We start from the raw sequence: 25923 nt of genomic DNA, 5'->3' as shown, positions 1-25923 counted from the left end.
ACCTTCTCGATCTTTACATTTTTCCTCAAACATGTGTGTGTGTGTGTGCGTGTGTGTGTATATATATATATATATATATATATATATATATATATATATATTATGAGATGAAGTGTGTGCTGTTACGAATCGTTGAACCTCTCCCGTCTACAGTGAAACAAGTAACGCCTTGCACTCGCAAGTCCTCCTCCACCCCTCACCACAGAATGTTAAGTTTACAAACCAAAACCAAGATATTCCATTCAACGAGAAGAGAGGAGGGGGTCGTTAATTAACACACGTTAGTGTCCAGAATCAGGTACGAGCGCAATCCAAAGACCCCAGTTTCGGTAATGTAACGATATTATTATTGCTAAATAATCAATTATTTGACAATTCTTTCTACATTTGGAGAGCGGAGTGAGGAAAGAAAAAAAAAAAAAAGGGACGGGGATACAGAGAGAGGGATAATTTGGAGGAAGGGGCCGACTGTGTTGGTTTAAAGCAAACAGTGGGGTGGGGGTGAAATTAATCTGTTGTGTTCTTCAGCCTGTCATTACTGAATAATCAGCTAGAACCAAAAAGATAGCAGGAGGGGGTGAGTTAGGCAGACTGTGTATCTGTGTGTTCTACTCTTGGAGCCGACAATAAGAGATCAGATTCTTTAAACACACCGAGTAGTGGGTGTGGGGGGGGGGGGGATCGGAGCTGATCGAATGATGGAATTGGTGCTCAGCAGATGTCCACTGCATTACAAGTCATAGGGAAGCGTTAGATAGGCCGGGAAGCGGAAATGGAGGGAGAAGTTACGGTGGGAGTGGTGGCGTGAAATAAAGAAACAGAAACAACTACACACAAACACATGTATGTATACACTCATACAACAACACACATTCATGTATACATATATAAGCCTATGTGTGTGAGCACTTATATGCACTATATACAAGTACACACATACACACACACACATAGGCGCAGGCGTGGCTGTGTGTTAAGAAGTTTGCTTTCTCACCATGTGGTTCTAGGTTCAGTCCCATTCCGTGACAGAAACGTTAGCACGCCGGGCGAATGGCTTAACTGTATTTCATCTGCCGCTACGTTCTGAGTTCAAATTCCGCCGAGGTCGACTTTGCCTTTCATCCTTTCGAGGTCGATAAATTAAGTACCAGTTACGCACTGGGGTCGATCTAATCGACTTAATCCCTTTGTCTGTCCTTGTTTGTCCCCTCTATGTTTAGCCCCTTGTGGGCAATAAAGAAATAAAAAAGAAATAAGAAAGAAACTGAAAGAAGCCCGTCGTGTGTACATATGTTTCTGTGTTTGTCTCCCACCATTGCTTGACAACCGGTATTGGCGTGTTTATGTTCTCGTAACTTAGCGGGTCGGGAAAACAGGACGATGAAATAAACACCAGGAACGATTTGCTCAGCTGAAATTCTTCAAAGCGGTGCCCCAGCATGGCCGCAGTATAATGATTGAGACAAGTCATATGTATACCTCGCTTTCAGTCTGTGCAAATAGAGCGTTTGGTGTGGTTTTAGAGTCGTTTGACGCCTATTTCTAGCATGTTGGTACCGTTTCTCAGTACCCCTAATTATAACTAGCAGAGATACCCGGCGTTGCCCGAGTCACATGCAATTGAAGAATGAGACTTTTCTGTTATATTTTCTGTAAGGAACTGGAATACATATGATTCGAATTTCATCAACATTGCACATGAGGGTTCTTTCCCTCTTTACACACCCTAAAAAAGTTATAATCATGAGACATGTATCCCATAGAGTGTAACGTAGTCGATTAAATCATTTCCAGCTCTCGACTGACACTTATTTTATCGACCCTGAAACAATGAAAGGTAAAGTCGGCCTCGGCATGATTCGAAATAAGAGCCGGAAGAAAATACCTCTGTGCATTTTGTTCGATGCGCTAGCGACTCTGCTAATTTATTGCCTTAAGCATTGTAATGCAGACATCAAAAGGCCGGTAATTCTGCCTCTCATCTTTCCGGTGTTGATTAACATAAAGTACCACGTGATTAGCGTGGTTCGATTAAACCGACTGATCGCAAACCTCCTCGTCTTCTATTAACGTTTGCAGCTTTCTGCTTAATCGCTAAACAAGATTCCTTGCAATGTTTTTTCTTTTTTCTTTTTTTTTTTTTGTTTCGGCCCTTTACGTTGTGAGTTCAATTCCAGGCAAGGTAACTTTTATCTTTCACCCGTCTGGAATCGATAAAATAAAGTACATGTGTACTGAGGTCGAAATATTCAACTGTTCCCCCAACCTTCAATTTCATACCCATGTGCCTACGTAAAAATAGTCATTTAATTTCTGTAGTAGTAGTAGTAGTAGTAGTAGTAGTAGTAGTGGTCGTCATTGTTGTTTCCGATTCGTATTACATTATTTGCCGTAAGTTCTTTGCTTGCAAAGTGCGAAAAAAAAAACAAAAAACAAAAAAAAAAATGCAAGCAAAAACATGGAAATATTTGGAAAATATTACCCCAAAAAATGTCAACTACGTTATATAAATATAAATATATTAATTATAGCAATAATAATAATGGTGTGTGTTCCATGGACGTGGAGAGGTACAGAGAAAGAGGTGTGTGTGTGTATGTGTGTGTGTGTGTGTGTATGTGTGTGTGTGTGATTGTGTGTGTGTGTGTGTGTAGAACTGAGGAGAAAGAACAGGGTGAACAGGGGTGGGAGAGGAAAGGGGGTAGGAAGGGATCGTGACATTCTTACATTTCCCAGGGGCAGCCACTTTATATAGCAACGTTAAGTGAACCGAACAATAGTGATAATGATGGTGGTGGTGGTGGTGGTGGGGTGGAGACGATGATGTGATCCGGATCGGAACAACAACAAACACTCACAATACTAAATATTATTATGGTTGTTGTTGATGTTGTTATTATAATTGTTATTGTTATGAAAATAACAATAAGAATTTATTTGCCACTTGGGCATCAAATAATAATCATTGTAAGCAACAGCAGAAGCAGCAGCAGTAGTAGTAGTAGTAGTAGTAGTAGCATCACCACCACCACCACTAGAAGGTGAGGAGAGAGTGATAATAGGCGGCGGTGTGTGAGGGGCTTTTAGACTGCATTTACTCGCTCACAAACAGCCCCCATCGTCAGTGGAGGAGTAGAAGGAAGAGGAGGAAAAAGAATGGAAGAAGGCTTTAACAACAGGAAAAAAAACGGGGGGAGGAGGGGGGTGGCTGCGAAGATGGAAGGGGAAGCCGTGCCTCCCCTTCCGTTCGTTTTCCTCGCCGCCCCCACTCTACATCACACCCCCCCTCCGAAAACCCGACCAAGTTATTTCATTTCATTCATTGACAAACAATAAATAACATTCGCAAACAGATTATATACATTACACACACAAAGTATGTATGTATGTGCGTGTGTATATATATGTGTGTGTGTGTGTGTGTGTGTGTGTATATATATGTGTGTGTGTGTATATATGTGTGTGTGTGTGTGTGTGTATACATGTTTATACTCACGCACAAATAGAGACAGTGTCCAGGATTTCATTGTATATTAATTGCAGTCAAACAAACATTCACTTCAAGAGAAGGGTTTTTCATGTACCTTCCTCATTCAGCGTTGTTGTTGTTGTTATTATGGGGGGGGAGTGGTGGTGGTGGTGGTGGTGGTGGTGGTGGTGGCGGCGGTAACTGTTGTTCTGATTTTGTCGTTTTCCTTTCACCTCACCTCACCTCATCTCCTTCCACACACAAACACACACGAGCTTTCAGTTTCGAGAGAGCACAGGTAAGGAGAAAGAAAGACAAAATGGTGGTGGTGGTGGTGGTGGTGGTAGTAGTGTTTACAGTACCGTTGTGGACAGACAGACAGACAGAGATTTCCATTCCCGATGTACGCACACGTCCATCCACCCACACCCACCCACCCACCCACACACCCACCCACCCACACACACACACACACACACACACACACAAATATAACAGGATCCATCAGCAGCAGCAGCAGCAGCACCACTGCAAACAACAACAATCAAAAGAATTGGAATTCGGATAAATTGTCGTTATTGTTGTGGTGGTGGCGAGGACAGTTAGTTCCACTGTGCTGGAATTGGTAACAATTGGAAAAAAGAACCCCCTTTCCCCACAAGAACTGTGCATGGAAGCAGACTCAAATAAGAAATAGGATTTGTAGTTTAAAAAACTGACTGAAACACGAGATGGTGGGGGTCGGGGAGACCGAGAGGACTGAATGACAACAAAGATAAATGGGGGCTGCAACTACTGCTGCATTACCAGTTTACGTCGGTTTTATACGCAGATATGGCTAGGGCGTGGCCATGGTTCCCGGAATGTTTCGTCGCTCGTCATGGTCCGTATCGTCTGGCAGAGTAAAACCAACCAACTTTGTTGTCATGTTTGTCTAGGTGCACTTCATCGAGCCACCCGCTCTCACAGAACTTGCCGGGGACTGGACTATAAAGTCCATTCTACCCTGTATATGTTTCTGCTCTCGATTCCGCATCCCTTTTTTTTTTTTACGATCCATTTTTCAACACGGTTTCTGCGACCAATTGCCCTTCTTTGCCACAAACCAACAGGGACGCATCAATCCCGTCTACCCTGTATCACTTTTTAATTTGGAATTCCTGCCCTCATCGGGGGTGGGCGGTTAACTGCGCTGAGCTGCAACGTATGGTGTCTACGACTTGTCCGTTTATAGTTTTGCAGTTGAGTGTCCTTGTAAGACATTGCCATCAGAACGGGCTACAAACGCAATGCCATTAGGACTGTACAAGAGGATCTCAGGACAATACAAGAGGATTGTCACCTTTTCTAAGCACGAAGTTGTCTCCATTACATACATGAAAGGGGTAGTTAGCAGAACAATTTATCGTCCTAGACAAACGCCTTCCGGGTGGGTTTGCTAGGTTATTAAATTTGAAAAATCTGGTGAAAGGCTTTACTTTACCAAATCTGGTGAGGGTGAGAGATAGGTTCGATATAAGATCTGGCGTCTTTATGCCAAATATAAGAGATAATAATAATGTCTAAAGAGTTTGAGGGAATTCCTGCCGATTTCTAGAGACTATTTACGTTTCACTTTCAGTGGTTTGTTTTACTTCGCTCGCCATTCTATATGTACAAAGTTCGAAAGAACACTACTATGTGTTAATTGGGGAACAAAAAAAGAAAGACAAAAAGAGTACGGAAAAGGTGACTTACTTGAAAGACTTGTAAATCCAATGTAGCAATGTGGTTCAACATTCGAAGACCAGCAGTTGTCACTGCTAGCATTGGGGCAGGTAACACTGCAGGAGGGACATCACCACGACCTTGGACCCCTGAGTGCAACAGCATTCCGTATAAGAGAGATACAATTCCGACGAGTTCGGTCACTTGGAATGTTGCCAAAAGTTGGGTCGGGTCATCAGTTTTTTTACTTCCGAAAACATTACTGTTTCTAGAGAAAATGAAAAGCAAAAATAATAATAATAATAATAATGATTTCTTCGTTGATCACAAAGGGTTTACACTAAAAAAAAAACATTATGGATGGTACAGAACAAAACAAAGAATGTGTGTGTGTGTGTGTGTGTGTGTGTGTGTGTGTGTGTGTGTGTGTATGTGTGTGTGTGTGTGTGTGTGTGTGTGACTGTGTATTAAGAGGGTTTTGCATGTAAACGGGTTTACCGTAGTGAAAGTGTGGGGAAAACTTTAATTGAGGTTGTTAACCAGTTTTGGAAGGCGGAAGCTAGTCCTTAAAGCAGATTTGTAAAGAATTTTGGGAAAATTCTACGTTTCAAGAAACCTCGAAGTTTATTATTATAATACGCGCGTACGTGTGTGTGTGTGGCTCGAAGTGTACTATGACTACTGTTATGTATATCTATAATATAATTAAAGGAGAGAACTTACAATGTTTTCTGAATGTGGCGCGATAAACGTTTGTCAACGACCTTTTGGTAGAATTGAAATGACGTAGGTATGTGTGCATATATATATATATATATATATATATATATATATATATATACAGGAAGTGAGCATGGGACGAGACAGGTAATCTCGTTTACTTCCTGTTAACGAGCGAGGCAGGTAATCTCGTTTACTTCCTGTTAAAAAGGGGAGTTGAGAAGACAGGAGGACTGGGCGTAGATGGTACAAAATACGAGAGGGAGCTGCAGACGGATCGGACCGCTCACCACCTATCTTTGAACAATTGAGGGCTGGACATGAAATTCTTTGGGTATTATAACTGTTGTTACATAATTTCAATCTGAATATTAATTCCGTTTGAACAATTTTCTGTTGTTGCGATCAGAAGTTTACCCCTTTTATACATAAGTATTTGCCTGATCGTTACAAATAGATTATCACTACGCATGATTAATTAGAGATTAATCACTCACTTATTAATCACAAATCATGAGGGATTGCTTAGAGAGGTAAAGGAAGAAATAACAGCTGACTTGATAAAGTTTTCGCAACCAACACCTGACACCAATATCACTAAAACAGCCAAAGAGATTAATCGACCTGCGAGATATAGCAGCCAAATCTCCCTGAAACCTATCTTTTTAAATAAAGAAAGAACACATTAAATAATGCAATCCTTGATATACAAACAGGTGAGATGTTCATGGTTGGAACACTTCTGACTATTCGTCTACTGGATCAGTAGACGATTTAATAAAAGCTCAGACAGTTTCTTCTACAAGAGTCCCACTCTTACCACCACGACTTCTCTCGTTTATCATAGAAGTACCAAAATAAAGTGGAGGCGCAAGCAATGGCCCAGTGGTTAGGGCAGCGGACTCGCGGTCATAGGATCGCGGTTTCGATTCCCAGACCGGGCGTTGTGAGTGTTTATTGAGCGAAAACGCCTAAAGCTCCACGAGGCTCCGGCATGGGATGGTGGCGAACCCTGCTGTACTCTTTCACCACAACTTTCTCTCGCTCTTACTTCCTGTTTCTGTTGTGCCTGTAATTCAAAAGGGTCAGCCTTGTCACATTGTGTCCCGCTGAATATCCCCGAGAACTACGTTAAGGGTACACGTGTCTGTGGAGTGCTCAGCCACTTGCACGTTAATTTCACGAGCAGGCTGTTCCGTTGATCGGATCAACTGGAACCCTCGACGTCGTAAGCGACGGAGTGCCAAAAACAACAACCAAAATAAAACAATTTCCTCATGTATCAGGAGTGGTATAAAAAAAATTTCTCATTTTTAAACAACTATTGGTGTGGCGCTAGAGAAGTTAAGCCTTTTTTTTTTAATTCATTTTACTTATTTCAGTCATTAGACTGCGGTCATGCTGGGGTTAACGTCTTCAATTTTAGTCGAATGAACTGACCCTAGTACTTTTATTTTTATACAGGTCTCTTTTGCTGAAGCCAAACCGCTAAGTTACGGGGACATAAACACACCAACACTGGCTGTCAAGCGGTGACGGGGAACAAACACACACACACGACGAGCTTCTTTCAGTTTCTGCCTACCAAATTCACTAACATGGCTTTAGTCGACCGAGGCTATAGTAGAAGCCACTTGCCCAAAGTGCCAGGCAGTGGGACTGAACCAGGAACCATGCGTTTGAAAAGCAAGCTTCTTAGCACACAGTCATTCCTGGGTAACGGTATCTTCATGCGACTGCTTTACCGATTCCTCTTTTAGTGACCAACATAGTATGAACTAGTAGGTGCGTATCGTGTTTGCTGTTGAGTCGTATAAGAATAGTGAATCTGGGAGAGGGGTTAGATTGCCGCAGCTTGTACAACCACTCTCACTTACTAAATACTAGAGAATCCCAATTGTCATCATTTAAACATCAAACTGGAACTGACTGAGCACGCTTATTATCAATGGCCTACCACCTGTGACTCTCCCATCTCTTTTAATAATGTATATTGTATCTTGTACAGCATTATCTTTGATTACATACATTTCTTCCTCTCTTTAACGTTTTAGCATTTAAACCAGGGGTTTTCAAACTTGTTGACTTGCGGACCCCTTTATATTCCAGGCTTTACCTTGGGGACCCCCTTATAAACGCTTATGAAATTTATACATAAATATTTGCTTAAAATAACATTTTTACATTTGTTTATTTAACAGTATTTAACAAATAGGTTTATTGTCAATTAAAAGATTTCGATTAAAAACCATATATAAAATCAAATTGCCCATAAAAAGTATTTGCTGTCTACGGACCGGACCCCCTGTCTTGTCCTTGTAGACCCCCTGTGGTCCGCGGACCACAGTTTGAAAACCCCTGATTTAAACTGTCCATATCCAGTCCAGATATTCTACCTGCTTATGGTGAAACCAACCAGATCCAGCCTCTCACACCGACCCCACAATGACATTCTAAAAACTATATAATCACATAAACAAAATACCAAAGCTATAAGATAGTGCGTGATTAATTCAAAACGAATAATGAATAAACAAGCATTATATTTGACAGAGTAATCTGAATGCTCAATAGTTGAGACGATAAAGTGTGACTTGGGGGAGATTTGGGTGATATTTATAGCAAGTCGAGCGACCTTGTCTGTGCGTCATCTCGTAGAATCCAAGTTACTAGCCCATCTACCTACTTATCCATTCACTCGTCCAGCAATAATCCATTCGGAAAAGATTAGTAAATAGATTAGAGGGGTAGTATCTCAGCAACAATTTCCGAAACTGGTGAGAATGATATGGTTGATATTCCGCTTCAATATCATTCAATCGATCTGAACAAGAAGAAAAAAAAATCCTGGGTAAAAACGGAATTCCATGGTTTGCTGCTCCGGCAGAGTCAGAAATGAGGAAAAGACTGGAATCGGAACCTTGGGGGAAGGAGAGCGACACAATACCTCCTCATGTGTGCCTGTGTCTCTATGTCAATCCACCCCTCTTGTCCACCTAGCATTCCATCTGTCCACTCATTTAGCTTGTCTACGGTCACGTGACCGTGCTATTTATCCTGATCAATTAATCAATTGATCCAACTTTCTAGCAGACATACAGACCACCAACCCGTCTCTCTAACCAGCCAACCATCCACTCACATTTCCCCCTGTACTCATCAAAAATCATCCATCTATCTATTCCATCTTTTGATATGTATTTCTTTCTCTCTCTCTCATCTATCTGTCTTATCTCTCCAAGCATCCATTAATTTCTCTATCAACCAATCTGTCTATCTATCTATCTATCTGTTCTATCTTTTGATATGTATTTCTATCTATCCATCCCTCTCTCTCCTATCTATTTGTCTTGAGTAACTAAGCACCTATTAATCTCTCTATCTATCTACCAATCTATCTATCTGTCTATCTGTCTCTCTATCCATTCATCCATCATTACGTGTAGTCCACAGCGCCATACTACAATAATCTGTCCATGTTCTCAAAAATCACGTACTGACAGGAATCAATGGTTACACAAGACATTTCCTTTTTTTTTTTTTACTTCTGAAATCTAAAATAATCTACAATAAACAAACAGCAACAACACTAACACTACAGCTGTCCGTCTGTATGACTGGTCTATCTTCACGCCGCCTATTGCTGGCCTAGAGACCATGTCCTGTTAATGCAGTTGAGAAACAGGAAACATGCCAACACTTCACCAAACCCGAAACCATTTTTTATTTTCGACATTTTTCCTTTTTGTTTTCGAGTGTGTGTGTGGGTTTTTTTTTTTTTAAATTTCTATTTATTTTTATCTTACAAGACAAATAAAGAACCAATGAGTGAATGCATGACTTCAAATTACTTTCGAATTTATTTATTTTCCATTTTTTTTTTCAATTGAACGTCTGCCCATCTAACAACCCATCTATCTATCGAACCCTCCATCTATCCATCCATTTATAAATCTATATCTGATTTCTATAGTAAAAGGTAAATTAAATACAAAACAAATGCAAACAACAACAACAACAACAACAACAACAATAATCCTTTCTAATATAGGCAAAAGGCCTGAAATTGGGAGTGGGGATAGTCGATTACATCGACCCCAATGCGCTACTGGTAATTGTTTCATCAAAGTTGACTCCGACGGACTTTGAACGTAAGGACAGATGGAATGCCGCTAAGCATTTCGCCCGGCATGCTAACCATTCAGACAGCTCATCACCATAATAATAATCTTTTCTACTAAAGGCACAAAGTTTCACCAGGCCTGAAACTTTGGGGAGGAGAGGGATATTCAATGACTGTAGATCATCTTCTTCATCACCACCACCACCACCACCACCGCCAACAGTAACAGCAAAATTCTCTTCATCGTACGAGGAAGAATTCTGAGAATTCTTTGAAAAAGAAAACCTGTTACAGAAACAGGAAAACAAAGTTGCACCACCCAAGAGATATGAAAACAATTTATAAAAACAACCGAAACCGTTTATCTCCAAGCATAAAGCGAACCACAAGGTGTGTATGTGTGTGTGTGTGTGTGAGTGAGAGAGGGAAAGATAAATGATTCAAGGAAAGAAGAGGGCCTTCCCGTCAAACTTGTAACATGGATGCGGTCGAGCCCCAGCCTGAATAAATCTTCAGGTCAATATCTGCAGGAAGAATATAGTCAGCAGGGAGATGGGGCAAAATGAATTAATGCTTCAACTCTAATTTTTAGAACGAAGGCATTCCCTTTCCACTGCACACGAAAAACCATGATGGTGGTTGGCTCAAACAAGACCGCATCAACCATCCAATGTACGGATGTGTGAGCAACAGAGAGAAATAAAGCGCTGTGGTAATACACATTTGCATATCAACGAGAACACAAATTGCGTGGCGCGGGGAGAAGTGAATGATCTTTGGCAGTCATTATGACAACTCCAGACAGGTTTCAGTTTTACTGAACCTCTTTAGCAAAATCAAAGTTTACGCAGTGGCTGCTAGGCACTTAAAACCTCAAAACGGATTAGTCTTTTGTACAGAGAACACTTATTTACGAGATGGGGCGTTGCTAATTCTTCGTCAGTTATCGCCCAAAAGATCCTTACACTATCACGCCTATATACACACACACACACACAACGAAAGCACCTTCTACCAATTCATAAACCACCACCATTTCTATTATAATAATCACCATAGACACAAGCCTTTAAGTCAAAACCGACACCATTAACCACTTTCTATTGTAAGTAGTAGTAGTAGTAGTAGTAGTAGTAGTAGCAGCAGCAGCAGCAGCAGCAATGTCACTCGGTCGACATGCAACCAAACATTAAGTTACAAATGTATAAACATGCAGCGCACCCATGTCTATCTGAGCAAATGTTATTGTTTAGCTCTGATCAAAAGCATTCCAGCCGTGGACATCACAGCTATTTCCAGTATGTTGGAAACCCTAGACAATATTGTCACACCCTATTGTCTTAGGACATCTGTGTGACTAAAGAGAGACTTGGCTGTGATTTCTAATAGATTCAGCGACCATATACAGGCTCCTTCGTTGGCGTGTGTGTATGTGTGTGTGTTCAATGCTTGTGTATGGCGACATTTGATTCTATATGTGTATGCCATGCGTGTGTGTGTGAGAGATTTTCAGTGCAATCATTCCTGTATGTGTGTTCATGCATGTGTGTGTATGTAGACATATATATATATATATATATATATATATATATATATATATATATATATATATATATAGGCGCAGGAGTGGCTGTGTGGTAAGTAGCTTGCTTACCAACCACATGGTTCCGGGTTCAGTCCAACTGCGTGGCACCTTGGGCAAGTGTCTTCTACTATAGCCTCGGGCCGACCAAAGCCTTGTGAGTGGATTTGGTAGAGGGAAACGGAAAGAAGCCCGTCGTATATATGTATGTTTATATATATATATAAATATATATATGTATGTGTGTTTGTGTTTGTCCCCCCAACATCGCTTGACAACCGATGCTGGTGTGTTTACGTCCCCGTAACTTAGCGGTTCGGCAAAAGGGGCCGTTAGAACAAGTACTAGGCTTACAAAGAATAAGTCCTGGGGTTGATTTGCTCGACCAAAGGCGGTGCTCCAGCATGGCCGCAGTCAAATGACTGAAACAAGTAAAAGAATAAAAGAAAAGAAAAAGAATATATATGTGTGTGTGTGTGTGTGTGTGTGTGTGTGTGTGTGCTTACGTACGTACATACATACATACATACATAGATATATGTTCTCTTCTATTTTTCATTATTTGAAATTTTCCTGTATGAAAGGAGCTGGTCTCTAACAAAGATTCGAAGTTCCATCATTGGAATGTAGATAATATGTACCTATACGTGACGTACGTACGCATGTCTGTACGCGTGTATGTGTGTGTGTGTGTGTAAATTTTGAAAGTCTGGGCGTTTTCAAAGGTGTGGGACGCGCGCACTTTCGCATGTTGACTTATGGAGGGGAAAAACATGTTTACACATTAAATTTTCATCGTGTTTTTATCGAATGCTAAACCCCCAAAGGAGTAAGCCAGGTTAAACGTACGCTAACCACGACACCACCACTACCCAACTACAACCACCACTGCCATCGTTCACTCGACAATACCAACCGCCACCCCCACCCCATCCCCCTCCCACGTTAATCTGCAATGCTAATGTATTTTTCACAGCTTTGATGGCGAACATTTTCACCAAAACACTTAAAAGGATTTATATAATAATAATAATAATAACATCGAATACAATGATAATTATTTATTGCCGCTATATTTTGTCATTGTTGTATTTTTATCCTTTCAATAATAAAACAGGAGAAAATTGTGGCAAAAAAAACAAAAAAAAACGGGGTTGGACAAGGAAAAAGAAAAAAAAGAGCATTTGAGGGTCATTTGTTTGCAGAAACGATTAGCGACGGTAAAAGCTTGACCTCGGCACACTAAAATATGCTCGTTCCATGGCCATCAGCCGTCTGTCAGTCAGTCGGTCGGTCTCTCTCTCTCCACACTTTTGACAGTGAAATATGAAACTTCAACGCGAGTAGAGAAAAACCTAACATCAACGACCTTTCTCTTTCAATTTGTTTTAAGAAAATGGACACGCCTCTAAAAGGAACATCGGCGAGCAAATGGACTAGGGAGACTGGGTTGATTGACAGCTAAAAATAGCAGCCAAATCTCCGTCAACACAACGTCAGTGCTTTAAAAAAAGGACACTGTATATACATACACGCACACACATACATATAGGCGCAGGAGTGGCTGTGTGGTAAGTAGCTTGCTTACCAACCACAAGGTTCCAGGTTCAGTTCCACTGCGTGGCACCTTGGGCAAGTGTCTTCTGCTATAGCCTCGGGCCGACCAAAGCCTTGTGAGTGGATTTGGTGGACGGAAACTGAAAGAAGCCCATCGTATATATATATATATATATATATATATATATATATATATATGTGTGTGTGTGTGTGTGTGTGTGTGTGTGTGTGTGTGTGTGTGTGTGTGTGTGTGTGTGTGTGTGTGTGTGTGTGTGTGTGTGTGTGTGTGTGTGTGTGTGTGTGTGTGTGTGTGTGTGTGTGTGTGTGTGTGTGTGTGTGTGTGTGTGTGTCCCCAACATCGCTTGACAACCGATGCTGGTGTGCTTACGTCCTCGTAACTTAGCGGTTCGGCAAAAAGAGACCGATAGAATAAGTACTAGGCTTACAAAGAATAAGTCCTGGGGTCGATTTTCTCGACTAAAGGCGGTGCTCCAGCATGGCAGCAGTCAAATGACTGAAACAAGTAAGAGTACAACATATTTACCGTGGTGCAAGAGGCGGTTTTTCTTTAATGCATAAAAAAATTACTCTGAGTCTATTGTGGCGATATTACGGATGAGAAACCGAGTGCCCTGGGTTACGGGATTGCATAAACAAAAAGCAGATGAACACAATAATTACTACAGATAATGAAATATTGGAAACAAAGCCAAAATTTCGAGCTCTTTTGGCACAAACTTAAAAGCAGTTTTGTGGGTAGATCACATGATCTCATTATACCTCATCACCCAACCAGCATAAATAACCTACACCTAATTGTACGTCTTACATTATTTAATGCCACTGCGTTATCTTTCAGAAACATTTATTAAAAAATTATCTAAATGAAAAGTTATCCCGAAAAAGTGAAAGCAATGTTAAAGCCTTCATTTGCCTGTCCGCTATTTGCAATGAGTGGATGACTGCAAAACCATAGCGATGGTACGCCACTTTGGCGACTGAACATAGACGGACATACAAGTTTTACATCCTACATGGCAACGTGAAATTAGAACTCAGAATGTTGAGAGGGGCGAAACTGCACCCGGAATACTAAGGATTCCGCCAGCTCGCCGCCTTCATGATAATATTAATAATAATCCTTTCTACAATAGGGACAAGGCCTGACATTTTGGGCGAGGGGAGCAGTCGATTACATCGACCCCCAGCACTTAACTGGTACCGAATTTTATCGACTTCGAAAGGCTGAAAGGCAAAGTCGACCTCGGCGGAATTTGAACTTACAACATAGCGACAGACGAAATACCGGTAAACATTTCGCCCAGCGTGCTAACGTTTCTTATTTCTTTATTGCTCACTAGGGGCTAAACATAGAGGGGACAAACAAGGACAGACAAAGGTATTAAGTCGATTACATTGACCCCAGTGCGTAAGTGGTACTTAATTTATCGACCCTGAAAGGATGAAAGGCAAAGTCGACCTTGGCGGAATTTGAACTCAGAACGTAATGGCAGACGAGATACTGTTAAGCATTTCGCCCGGTGTGCTAACGATTCTGCCAGCTCGCCGCCTTTGATGATAATAATAATCCCTTCTACTAAAGAAACAAGGCCTGAAATTTGGAGGGGACTAGTTGATCACATCGATCCCAGTGTTTCACTGGTACTTAATTTATCGACCCCGAAAGGATGAAAGGAAAAGTCGACCTCGGCGGAATTTGAACTCAGAACGCAAAGCCCGACAAATTGTCACAAAGCATTCTGCCCGGCTAGCTAACAATAATTACTTCAAATTTTAGCCACAAGGGCAGTTCGGAGGAGGTGGGGACGAGTCGATTACATCGATCCTAGTGTTCAACGGGTACTTATTTTATCGACTCCCGAATGGATGAAAGACAAAGTTGATCTCGGCAGAATTTGAACTCAGAGCGTAGCATCTTTCGTCCAGCGTGTTAACGATTCTGCCGCCTTAACAATAATAACGATGGCGACTATCACTAACATTATCAAATGAGTTGACACTTCGCAAAGGTGCCCAAAACCATATGTTTGGCTTTAACACCTTCGCTGCTTGTTTTGCTTGTTTCGCAGTAAGGAACGGTGTCGGATGCTCCTGAAGAAGGTAGTGGTGGTCGCGGCGGCGATGACAAAGCAAAAAAATGAAAAGAAAAAAAAACACACACACACACAACAAAACCAGAATAAACTTTAATGTTTTTCTTTCACCCGGCATACAGTCAAAAATACGACGAACATGAAAATCTTGCCGACCCTGTTCCTTTCCGAATTATTATTTTTCGTGTGTGTTTTACAGTTGTGTAGTTTTTTGTTTTTGTTTTTTTCTAATCAGACGCTCTTTTCCTTCCAAATACATCACCATCGTCACCTACCACCACCACCACCTCCACCATCAATTATCACCACCATCGCAAGCCATTATCATCACCATTATCACCACTAGGCTCCTTATCGTTGCTATCTCTCACCCGCCACCACCCCCACCGTCACAATAAATAAACAAATGAATGTATGAATATATAAACAGATGAAAGCCGACAACAATAAACGAAGTGTCAATGGGGTTGAAAACCTCAGAGAGAAAACGAGAGAGAGAGAGAGAGAGTGAGATGATGGCTTTGATAAATGCCTCATTTAATGGTTGGTGATGGTAGTGGTGGTGGTGGTAGCGATGTTTGTGGCGGTGGCGGTAGTGGTGACATAAAAAGACGGCAGAAGCAGATACTTGGTGATAGCATTGTCTCCTCTTCTTACCTCAATAAACCACGAAAGCCACAAAAGCAACAACATTTAGTCACCGTTTATTATCAATTAATAGACGTCATTCAACAACGACAAATTAAAACTATACACAGAGCAGAAGTAGCCTTGATGTGACGGGTGGACTGGCCGATTAGAAATAGCAGCCAAGTACCTTTTTTCATTACTATTTTATTCCGGTTGACCCTCAAAGCCATTTGATGTTTAGAAACTAGTTTTATGGAAACTTTTTTCAAAATCCATATCATCTTGCTTCCCTGCTACATGGTTCCAGGTTCAGTCCCACTGCGTGACACCTTGGGCAAAGTGTCTTCTGCTATAAGCCTCCTACCGACCAAAGCTTTGTGAGTGGATCAGGTTGGCAGAAACTGAAAAAAATCCTGTCGTGTGTATGTGTGTGTGTGTGTGTGTGTGTATATATATATAAAAGTTAATTGCAGAATAAAACCGTTAGGTCATCAACCCAAAAAGCCGTAGCCCACCAATGACCACATATAAGAAGTACAACATAGACCACAAAACCAAATTAGCAAAGGGAAGTCAAAATTTTTATACATAAGAATAAAAATCGATTAAAAATACAATACAATAATATAAATAAATAAACTGCGATTAAAGAGTTGATTAAAATATTAGAGACCGGTACAAATATAGTAGAATAAAAATATATATATATAGGAAAAATATAGAGAAAAAAATAATACATAGGGAAACGTAGCAAACCAGTTCATTCGCTGAGGCCAATCGTCAATAAAAGAAGTTCAAGTGAAATAGTACGAAAGTTCAACTACTTCCCTCATGACAGCAAATTTAGTAGGTAAAATCCAATTTCATAAACAGGAATACCGAAGCGCACGGGACAAAAACACCAACAGAACATCCAATGTGTGGCAAAGTAAAATCCATATTTCACCATTCCGCAGGTAACATCAGTAAAGTCAAACCATAAACATCATTTACAGTGGATCACAAGTATAGGTCTGAATACAAAGATGGAACACCTATGGCCATTTCAGGGGTATATCACCGTATTTAGGGTACAAGAGAGCACAAATTAGTGATAACCCCTTCTTCGGGGTAATAAAGACACACAGACATCAACGAAGTCACCAGTCAAAAAAGTTTTATAATTATGAGAGCAAGCTTAAATAAATAATATGGACTAGACCAAAAAAAAAAAAATCTAATTTTTAGTATACCCTTTAGAATAGTCAGGCAGGTTTGGTAACCAAAAACTATTAGGTTTCAAATCCAACGTAAGCCATGATAAAAAATAAATAAAAAATAAATACTACCATTGTATTCATATTTTTATTATTATTTTTATATCAATATTTCTGTCATTTTATTTTGATTTTTATTTCTATTACTACCATTACTATCACAATTACTACTATTATTACCACTACTAATACTATTATTTTTGTTCTTATTCCTATTTTTATATAGTTTTAGGAAGGTGGAGGAAAATTTATGATTGCAAAAAGGGATTACCTCGATAAACTTATTCAAGGTTTTCGGCCCAAAAGACCTAAGAATGGAAAAGGATTCCCTAATGCATAATAAGCACTTGCTAAAATTAGCCCTAAATTTGGGGGTTCTAGATAAGATTGACCATTCAAGATAGTACTTTTTATTCCTCCTCTTGAGGTCATGCAGGTAAGAGGCGAGTGTTGTGGAATTATAATATTTCTCATTAGAAAAGGAACTCATGTGCGCCCTATACCTGGCTTTAAAATTCACTGAACTTCCAATATAAAACCTATTTTGTTTGTCCTCGTCTCTAACTACGCATTTATACACTACGTTTGTGGACAAACAAAGTCCGCCAAGAGGACATAAAGAAGGGTCCCTACAATTACATATTTTTTTACGGCCACCCTTAAAGTCATTTGCAACATCATTAACCGCCCTCAGAAATTTATTCTTATCAACCATTCCACTTATCTCATTCCCAGATTTAGGCATAATCCGAGGGAATGAAGAGCCCGTTCCACCATCGTCGTGTGGTTTACGGTTGGTTTTATTAGAAACAGGGTTTTCCTGAGACGGACATTCGCATAGCTTTAACTTATTTATTTTATTCCTATTTAAAGAGGCAATAATGGATGCTAAATTTGGCATTCCAGAGTAGGAATACTTAATTGTAGACCTGTTACAAATACTCTAGTATTTGTGGTCCCTAGGAAAATTATTTTCTAACATCCTAAAGAACATTTTTTGATAAGTTTCTTACCCTAAGGGAAAAAGGTGGGGCGAACCAGATTACTTCTCGTATTCTGGGTCACGAAACTTTTGTTTTAAATACTCCCATATTAGGATTTTCTCGTATCGTAGGCTTATTTGAAGTGTCCATATTTTTATTTATATTTTTGTATTTATTCCTATTTTTATTTATATTTCCATTGTTCCTAGTCCCGTTTCTAAAAAATTGCTTACTACGGTAACTACTAAAAAATTTTTTACCTCCACACCGATCGAACGCAATATGGTCGGGTGGTAAACCTGCCAACTTATTTTTAAATCTTGTGTTATGTATACATGAAATTCTAGTTTTGAAGCCGCTTGCCTCCAGAGCGTTATTATAAACTGGCGCGTGTTGGTTAAAAATTTCTTCGTTCGATGAAAGATTTGATATTCTAATCGAAATGGCCATAGGTGTTCTGTGCTTGTATTCAGACCTATACTTGTGATCCACTGTAAATGATGTTTATGGTTTGACTTTACTGATGTTACCTGCGGAATGGTGAAATATGGATTTTACTTTGCCACACATTGGATGTTCTGTTGGTGTTTTTGTCCCGTGCGCTTCGGTATTCCTGTTTCTGAAATTGGATTTTACCTACTAAATTTGCTGTCATGAGGGAAGTAGTTGAACTTTCGTACTATTTCACTTGAACTTCTTTTATTGGCGATTGGCCTCAGCGAATGAACTGGTTTGCTACGTTTCCCTATGTATTATTTTTTCTCTATATTTTTCCTATATTTATATATATTTTTATTCTACTATATTTGTACCCGTCTCTAATATTTTAATCAACTTTTTAATCATAGTTTATTTATTTATATTATTCTATTGTATTTTTAATCGATTTTTATTCTTATGTATAAAAATTTTGACTTCCCTTTGCTAATTTGGTTTTGTGGTCTATGTTGTACTTCTTATATGTGGTCATTGGTGGGCTACGGCTTTTTGGGTTGATGACCTAACGGTTTTATTCTGCAATTAACTTTGTACCTATGCCTCAACTAGCTTGAGCACTTCTTTTACAGCCTTGTATAAATTCTTGGTTTTCTAATACAAAATTGTTAATATTGAATAATTATATATATATACTCAAAGATATACACACACACACACACACGTGTCTGTGATGAACCCTCATCCGTTCCCAAATAAGATCTCTCTCCTAAGCCAGACATATTTTTCACGGAAGACTACAAATGAACCACCTCCCTTATATATATATATATATATATATATATATATATATATATATATATATATATATATATATATATATATATATATATATCACGCGACCGACCAGGCTATCAGCTGTTACACATCGCTGGTCACAATGAGATTTTGCATTGTTTTAGCCTTCAAAGGATGTCACTCTGATGGCTAGGCAAGCAGGCCAACGCTCCCCACACTTACCATATATACACACACACACACACTTACCATGAAGGGGATCTTTATATATATATATATATATATATATATATATATATAATCTCTTATCCTTTTACTTGTTTCAGTCATTTAACTGCGGTCATGCTGGAGCACCGCCTTTAGTCGAACAAATCGACCCCATGACTTATTCTTTGTAAGACTGGTACTTATTCTGTCGTTCTCTTTTGCCGAACCGCTAGGTTATGGGGACGTAAACACACCAACATCGGTTGTCAAGCGATGGAGGGGGGGGACAAACACAGACACACACAATAAATATATATATATATATATATATATATATATATATATATATATATATATCACACGACGGGGTTCTTTCAGTTTCCGTCTACGAAATCCACTCAAGGCTTCGATCGGCCCGAGACTATATAGCAGAAGACACTTACCGAAGGTACCACGCAGTGGGACTGAACCCGGAATCATGTGGTTGGGAAGCAAGCTTCTTACCACACAGCCACTCCTGCGCCTACACCCACCCCCCACATATATATATACATATATATATATATACTTACCATGTTGGAGTGTAGCCTGCCTGTGGAAGGATACATATACGCAATACAGCCATAAACATGCACATGCACGGTCGGCGATGAAAGGTGGAAGAAAGATAGAAAGATAAGAGACAGACAGAGTGAGAGAAAGAGAGGGATTAAGAAGAGGAGGTAAGAAAGAGAAATAAGGCAAAATACAAGAATAAGAAATGGAGACTTACCGTTTCGTTATGAATTTGGTTAAAGATATAAGTAATCCGAGGCTGTGTTGTAAAAAGTCCGATATCGATTTATTGGTATCGATTGGTCCTTGAACTAAACTGAAATAGTGCGTTAATTTGTCCACTATACCGACGCTGATCACATAACTGTGGAGAGATGAAAGAGGGGAAAGGTTAGAGGTGAGAGAGAGCACGTGTGTGTTTGTTGTAGGATAAGAATACGAGTTTCACAATATGGTACTGTATTTGGAAAGCTTAGATCTATGGAAGATTACACATAAACGCATATACAAACTTATTCATTAGATGTATGTCTATGGATATTACACACACACAAACAGATTATACATATTCATATATATTGGACAAACAAGCACGACACTTTTTCATCCGTTAATCATGCATTTACAACAATAAGACCATACTGCAATGCATTATAATACAATATACAAAATAAATGATACACAAACATTAATTGGAAAGCCCTACAATTTCATAGAGAAGTCCATAGAAAAGGGGAGGTAACGACAGAGCTTCCTTAATAACCCCAAATAAAACCTACAAATCAACACGCATTCATCGCAAATTAAAGTAAATGCGGAAATCTACCAACAACACTCCATTTTTACCATTACTTCATTCTGCTGTGAAGGTGTATGGCTTAGTGGCTAAGGTATTATCTCGTGAGTTCGATTCCCGGCGGCGCATTGTGTCCTTGAGCAAGACAGTTTATTTCACGTTGCTCCAGACTACTCAGCAGGCAAAAATGAATAGTACCTGTATTTCAAGGAACCAGCTTTGTCACATTGTGTCACGCTGAATCTCCCTGAGAAGTATATGAAGGGGTACGTGTGTCTGCAGTGTGCTCAGCCACTTGCATGTTAATCTCACAAGCAAGCAGTTCCATTGATCGGATCAATTAGGAGCCTTCGTCGTCGTAAGCGATGAAGTGCCAGCTGAGTGGACTGGAGCAACGTGAAATAAAGTGTCTTGCTCAAGGCCACAACGCGTCGCCTGAAATTGAACTCACGACCTTACTATCGTGAGCCGAATGCCCTAACCAATAAGCCACGCGCCTTCACTACATACATACATACACATGCGTACTTCTTCACATTCGTGAATCCAGTGCTCTCATTTCGCAACATTTATTACTCTATTGTTTTATCCTAGGCCAGTCTTCATTAAACAAACTTATCAAAAGCAGCAAAATCGTAAAAAGAACCCGAATATGTCTTTTGAAATCATATTATACCTGGAACTATTATTTGCAACCTTTGAAACTGTAAAGGTGTCGCCTGGGGCAATAATTTGGCAACTTTTTCTAGCAGACGAGTGATTGCGCAGTTTCATCTTGACACAGTGGCATAAACCAACTTCCACGTTCCCTCCCCACCGCCCACCAGTTCCTCCCACCAACGCAAATATCTTGGGGTGAGACATAAATACACAAATAAAAATGTCAACTATTAACGTCAATCCCACCATCACAATTGTCCTAAAGCAGCATTATTATCTCTCCTCCTCCTGCTGCTCTTTTTATCGTCGTCATCATAACTATTGCCATTAGATAAAGCTGGATTAGACTCCCCCCAAAACCTTGCCTACAGGGTATGGAATACAACAGAGATGACACTACAATCTGATGTCTATATCTGGATACATCGCGCCCTTCGCTCAGTGTTTTAATGAAATTATAAACAAATATATAATACAACCACGGCAGTAGATGAATATGTTTTTAAGTCCACCATTTTGTCAATCGCAGCAGCTTCCAAGCTTCACCACTAATTCAGTTCTCAACTAAATTGCAAACCGTTAACAGTTTTAAAGAGGACACCTCCTCAGCTACACTTTGGCATAAATAGTTTGAGATTTGGTTCAGTAGAAAAAAGTTACATCAAAATATCTGTGACCTCAAGCGGGAGCAGTAAAGCAGATATTTATCTTCAATTAACATAAGTCTTTTTAATTTCAAAATAAAAGTATACTTTTCTTGGGCTTAAATGATAGAAAAATGTAGGAGGAATGCAGAGTCGTCAGTCGCATTGAACAAAAATTAGTAGAAGAAAAATTATGGTGTGGAATACCACTAAATTTCGTGTAAGTAAGAGAGTAAGGAAGTAACGCTTCAGCTATAAGAATAATAAAGAAAATATTGCTAGAATGAATGTTTAATGCTTAACGGTATTTCGCCTGTGTTTATGTTTTTGAGTTCAAATTCTGCCAAGGTCGACTTTGCTTTTTATCCATTTCGGATCTATTCAATTTGACGTACAGATTATTTAATTAATTTTTTCTAACTAAACACTTTGAAACTTCCGATGCTGGTACAATGTGTCACATACAACAGGGTTTACTCTTAACGTTTTTGACAAAATTTTGTATTTTAGAAGTTATTTCGTTACAAGTTATAGAGTGACAATTCGTGTTTGATAAATGCCAATATACGAAACTCCCAGGTTTTGACTTACTCTCTAACTTCTGCCGATGATATATATGTATATTATACATATACGTGTAAAAAAATCTCATCACGCAATCAAACCAATGAAAGAGCCTCTACCTGGTCGCTCGACACGCTAAAAATAGCAGCCAGTGTATACCTCTACCCAGTATTTTATAAGGTAAAATCCTAAATTATTAATTGACACATTATTAATAATCTTATAACAGCAATGCCTGGAAAAATCATGGATTATATGGAAAAATGTGAGCATGAAAAGTAATATTCTTAAGATTATAAACCTGGAAAAGTACAGGACAAGTTATTACACATGGAAAAGTAAAGTAAAGAAAAAATGTTTTACTTAAGATATTGCAGCTAAAATTAGAATTTGAATATTAAAAAATATTTTATTATAGTTTACAAATAAGACTATACTTATTTGAGTATAATTTGGCTAATTTACTACCTTAGTAAATACATAATACATAAAAAAAAGTGACTAATTAGACAAACTTACAAATTAGTTTTGTACAATAAATTAAAAAGATGAGAACTGTAAAGAGGTGATAAATTAGAAGAACTGGCATTCTTTGCTACAATATTTTAAGTAAAAAGTTTCTTATTCTTTACTTTACTTGTAATAGTTTGTCCTATACTTTTACAGGTGTAAAAACTTGTTCTGTACTTTTCCAGGTTTATAATCTTAAGAATATTAATTTTCATGCTCGCATTTTTCCATGTAATATATATATATATATATATATATATATATATATATATATATATATATATATATATGGGTGGGTGGTAAGAAGCTTGCTTCCCAACCACATGGTTCCGGGTTCAGTCTTGAGCAAGTGTCTTCTTCTATAGCCTCGGGCCGACCAAATCCTTGTGAGTGGATTTGGTAGACGGAAACTGAAAGAAACCCGCATACACAGACAATGGTCCACATATCTCTAATGTGATATCAGCATGAGTATATATATTCGTCATGTGTCACACGAACAATATTATTTTAAAATGGCAACCTGTGCACCATACTTAGTGTAGATACCTCATGGACAGCCAAATTAACTACCATGTTCATCCAGAGATGAATTATATCTATGGACGTACAGTGTTAAATAACACAAAAATATTACACCGTCACCAATCAGTTTTTAAAATATATATATATATATATATATATATATATATATATATATATATATATCAGTTGCGACGGATTTTGTCTAGGCATGCAGTTGTCAGTGAGTACTTGCTATTGACGAAGCTCGAAAAGGCAGAAATGCGCATCTAGCATTCTCACCGTTGCTGCTTGACTACTTTCGTCTGCTACTGATATATTTCTGTGCTATTTAACACAGTACGTCCATAAGAGATTCTCTCTGGACGAATACAGAAGTAAACTTGGATTTCCGTGATGCATTTACATTACGTATGATACATAGATTGCTGTGTGTATGTGTGTGTGTTTGTGTATACAGTAATCCTTCGCCATATTGCGGTTCACCTATCGCGCACTCAGTACATCGCGGATTTTTTTGGCTAATATACGTAAATTTATATCGCGGACTTCTCAGTATATCGTGGGCTTCTGCGGCCGATAGGTATCTGTAATTTTTTTAGATTTTAATTATATCTGTGGAAGGTTTTGGAACGTTACACTCGCGATAATTGAGGGATTACTGCGTGCATTTGTATGCATGTATATATATATATATATATATATATATGTGTGTGATTGACCGTTGACTGAACACTATTCAATTTTTTTCTCCGTGTCTTTCTCCTTGTCTCCGTATTCTTTCTGTTGAAGAGCGTAGCTCGAAACGTCAAAGACTTTCCGTGTTCCCGAGCGTCATACTAATACATCCTTTTGTTATTTACACCACCTGTCCTCGTCTGTTGTTGTTTTTTCGTACATTCTCCCATATATGTGTGTGAGAGAGAGAGAGAGAGAGAGAGAGAGAAAGAAAGAGAGAAAGAGAGAGAGAGAAAGAGAGAGAGAGAGAGAGAGAGAGAGAGAGAGAAATTATATAATGATGTGTATATGTAATGATATGAATATAGGATACGTATTTCTAATGATATATAACTGAAAAACATAGCATTTTAAGGAAATAAAATTTTTGCGTATTTATTTTTCTGTCTTTTTTTGTTAGTTTGATTCATTTTTTTTTTTGCTTTTTTTCTGTGGGGAGGGGTGTTTCTCTTTTCACATTCACATCGTTGATGGCGCTGGGGGGGGGGGGGATTAAAAAATAATAACTGACATGCGGAGAGAAGCAATGTATGTATGTATGTATGTATGTATGTATGTATGTATGTATGTATAATTCGCACACGCAAAATCATTTAATACAAATATATAAAACACGAAATATACACACACACATACAAGAGAGAGAGAGAAAGAAAGGAGAGAGAGAGAGAAGTAAGGCGTACAGACGCATAAAGAGAGCGCGTATTCATTCGAACTCCCATTTTACTTTTTTAAGGTTTACATACTTATTAATATCTTGGGTTATAAAATCAGAATTGCCCTGAAGTGATTCAACAAAACATCAAAATCTCTTTTACTGGCACCACCACCACCACCACCACCACCATCATCATCATCATCATCATCACCATCATCACCATCACCATCATCATCTGTGTATTACGCTACTGATGTTGTCTACGATGATGATGATGATGATGATGATGATGACGACGATGGCTGTGGTGGGGACGACAATGACGATGCCGTCAACGATCCGTTCTCTGATAGCAGACATCTTCCATTGAAACGCTTATGGAATCGAAAGTGAAGTGTGGTTTACGTTGGAAATATGGGGTAATAATGAGACCCACGTGTTTATGGTCTTGGAATATTGGTGAGAACACTGTGCAGTATGTTCAGTGTCAGAAGCGGTGTCCATTAAGAGTCTGTGACCACTCCAGCCGATAGAATAAGTACTAGGCTTATAAAGAATAAGTCATGGGGTTGATTCGCTCGACTAAAGGCGGTGCTCCAGCAATGCCACAGTCAAATGACTGAAACAAGTAAAAGAGTAAAAGAGACGCAAAGTTTCAGCTCCAATAAATGTTAAACCAACGAGCAGAGAAAGAG

General features: G+C 39.1%; 1 protein-coding gene across 3 annotated transcripts in view; it reads right to left on the bottom strand.

The window, feature by feature from the left end:
- LOC106884496 (S phase cyclin A-associated protein in the endoplasmic reticulum) overlaps positions 1-25923 on the bottom strand; it is a 277529-nt gene that overhangs the window by 100261 nt on the left and 151345 nt on the right. For 2 of the 3 annotated variants that reach the window (XM_089363778.1, XM_089363777.1), the window contains exons 25-26: positions 20354-20500; positions 5207-5444 (exon numbers count right to left, since the gene is read on the bottom strand). In XM_089363778.1, coding sequence (XP_089219904.1) covers positions 5207-5444; positions 20354-20500 — 385 coding nt within the window. Of the gene's footprint in view, positions 1-5206; positions 5445-20349; positions 20501-25923 lie in introns of those variants that run through there. The other variant, XM_089363779.1, reaches the window with a different exon arrangement.

The sequence above is a fragment of the Octopus bimaculoides genome, chromosome 15, assembly GCF_046866305.1.
Source record: "Octopus bimaculoides isolate indiv1 chromosome 15, ASM4686630v1, whole genome shotgun sequence".
Lineage (NCBI taxonomy): Eukaryota > Metazoa > Mollusca > Cephalopoda > Octopoda > Octopodidae > Octopus > Octopus bimaculoides.
Note: the sequence above shows the minus strand (reverse complement) of the source record. Positions and strands in the feature narration are given on the sequence as shown.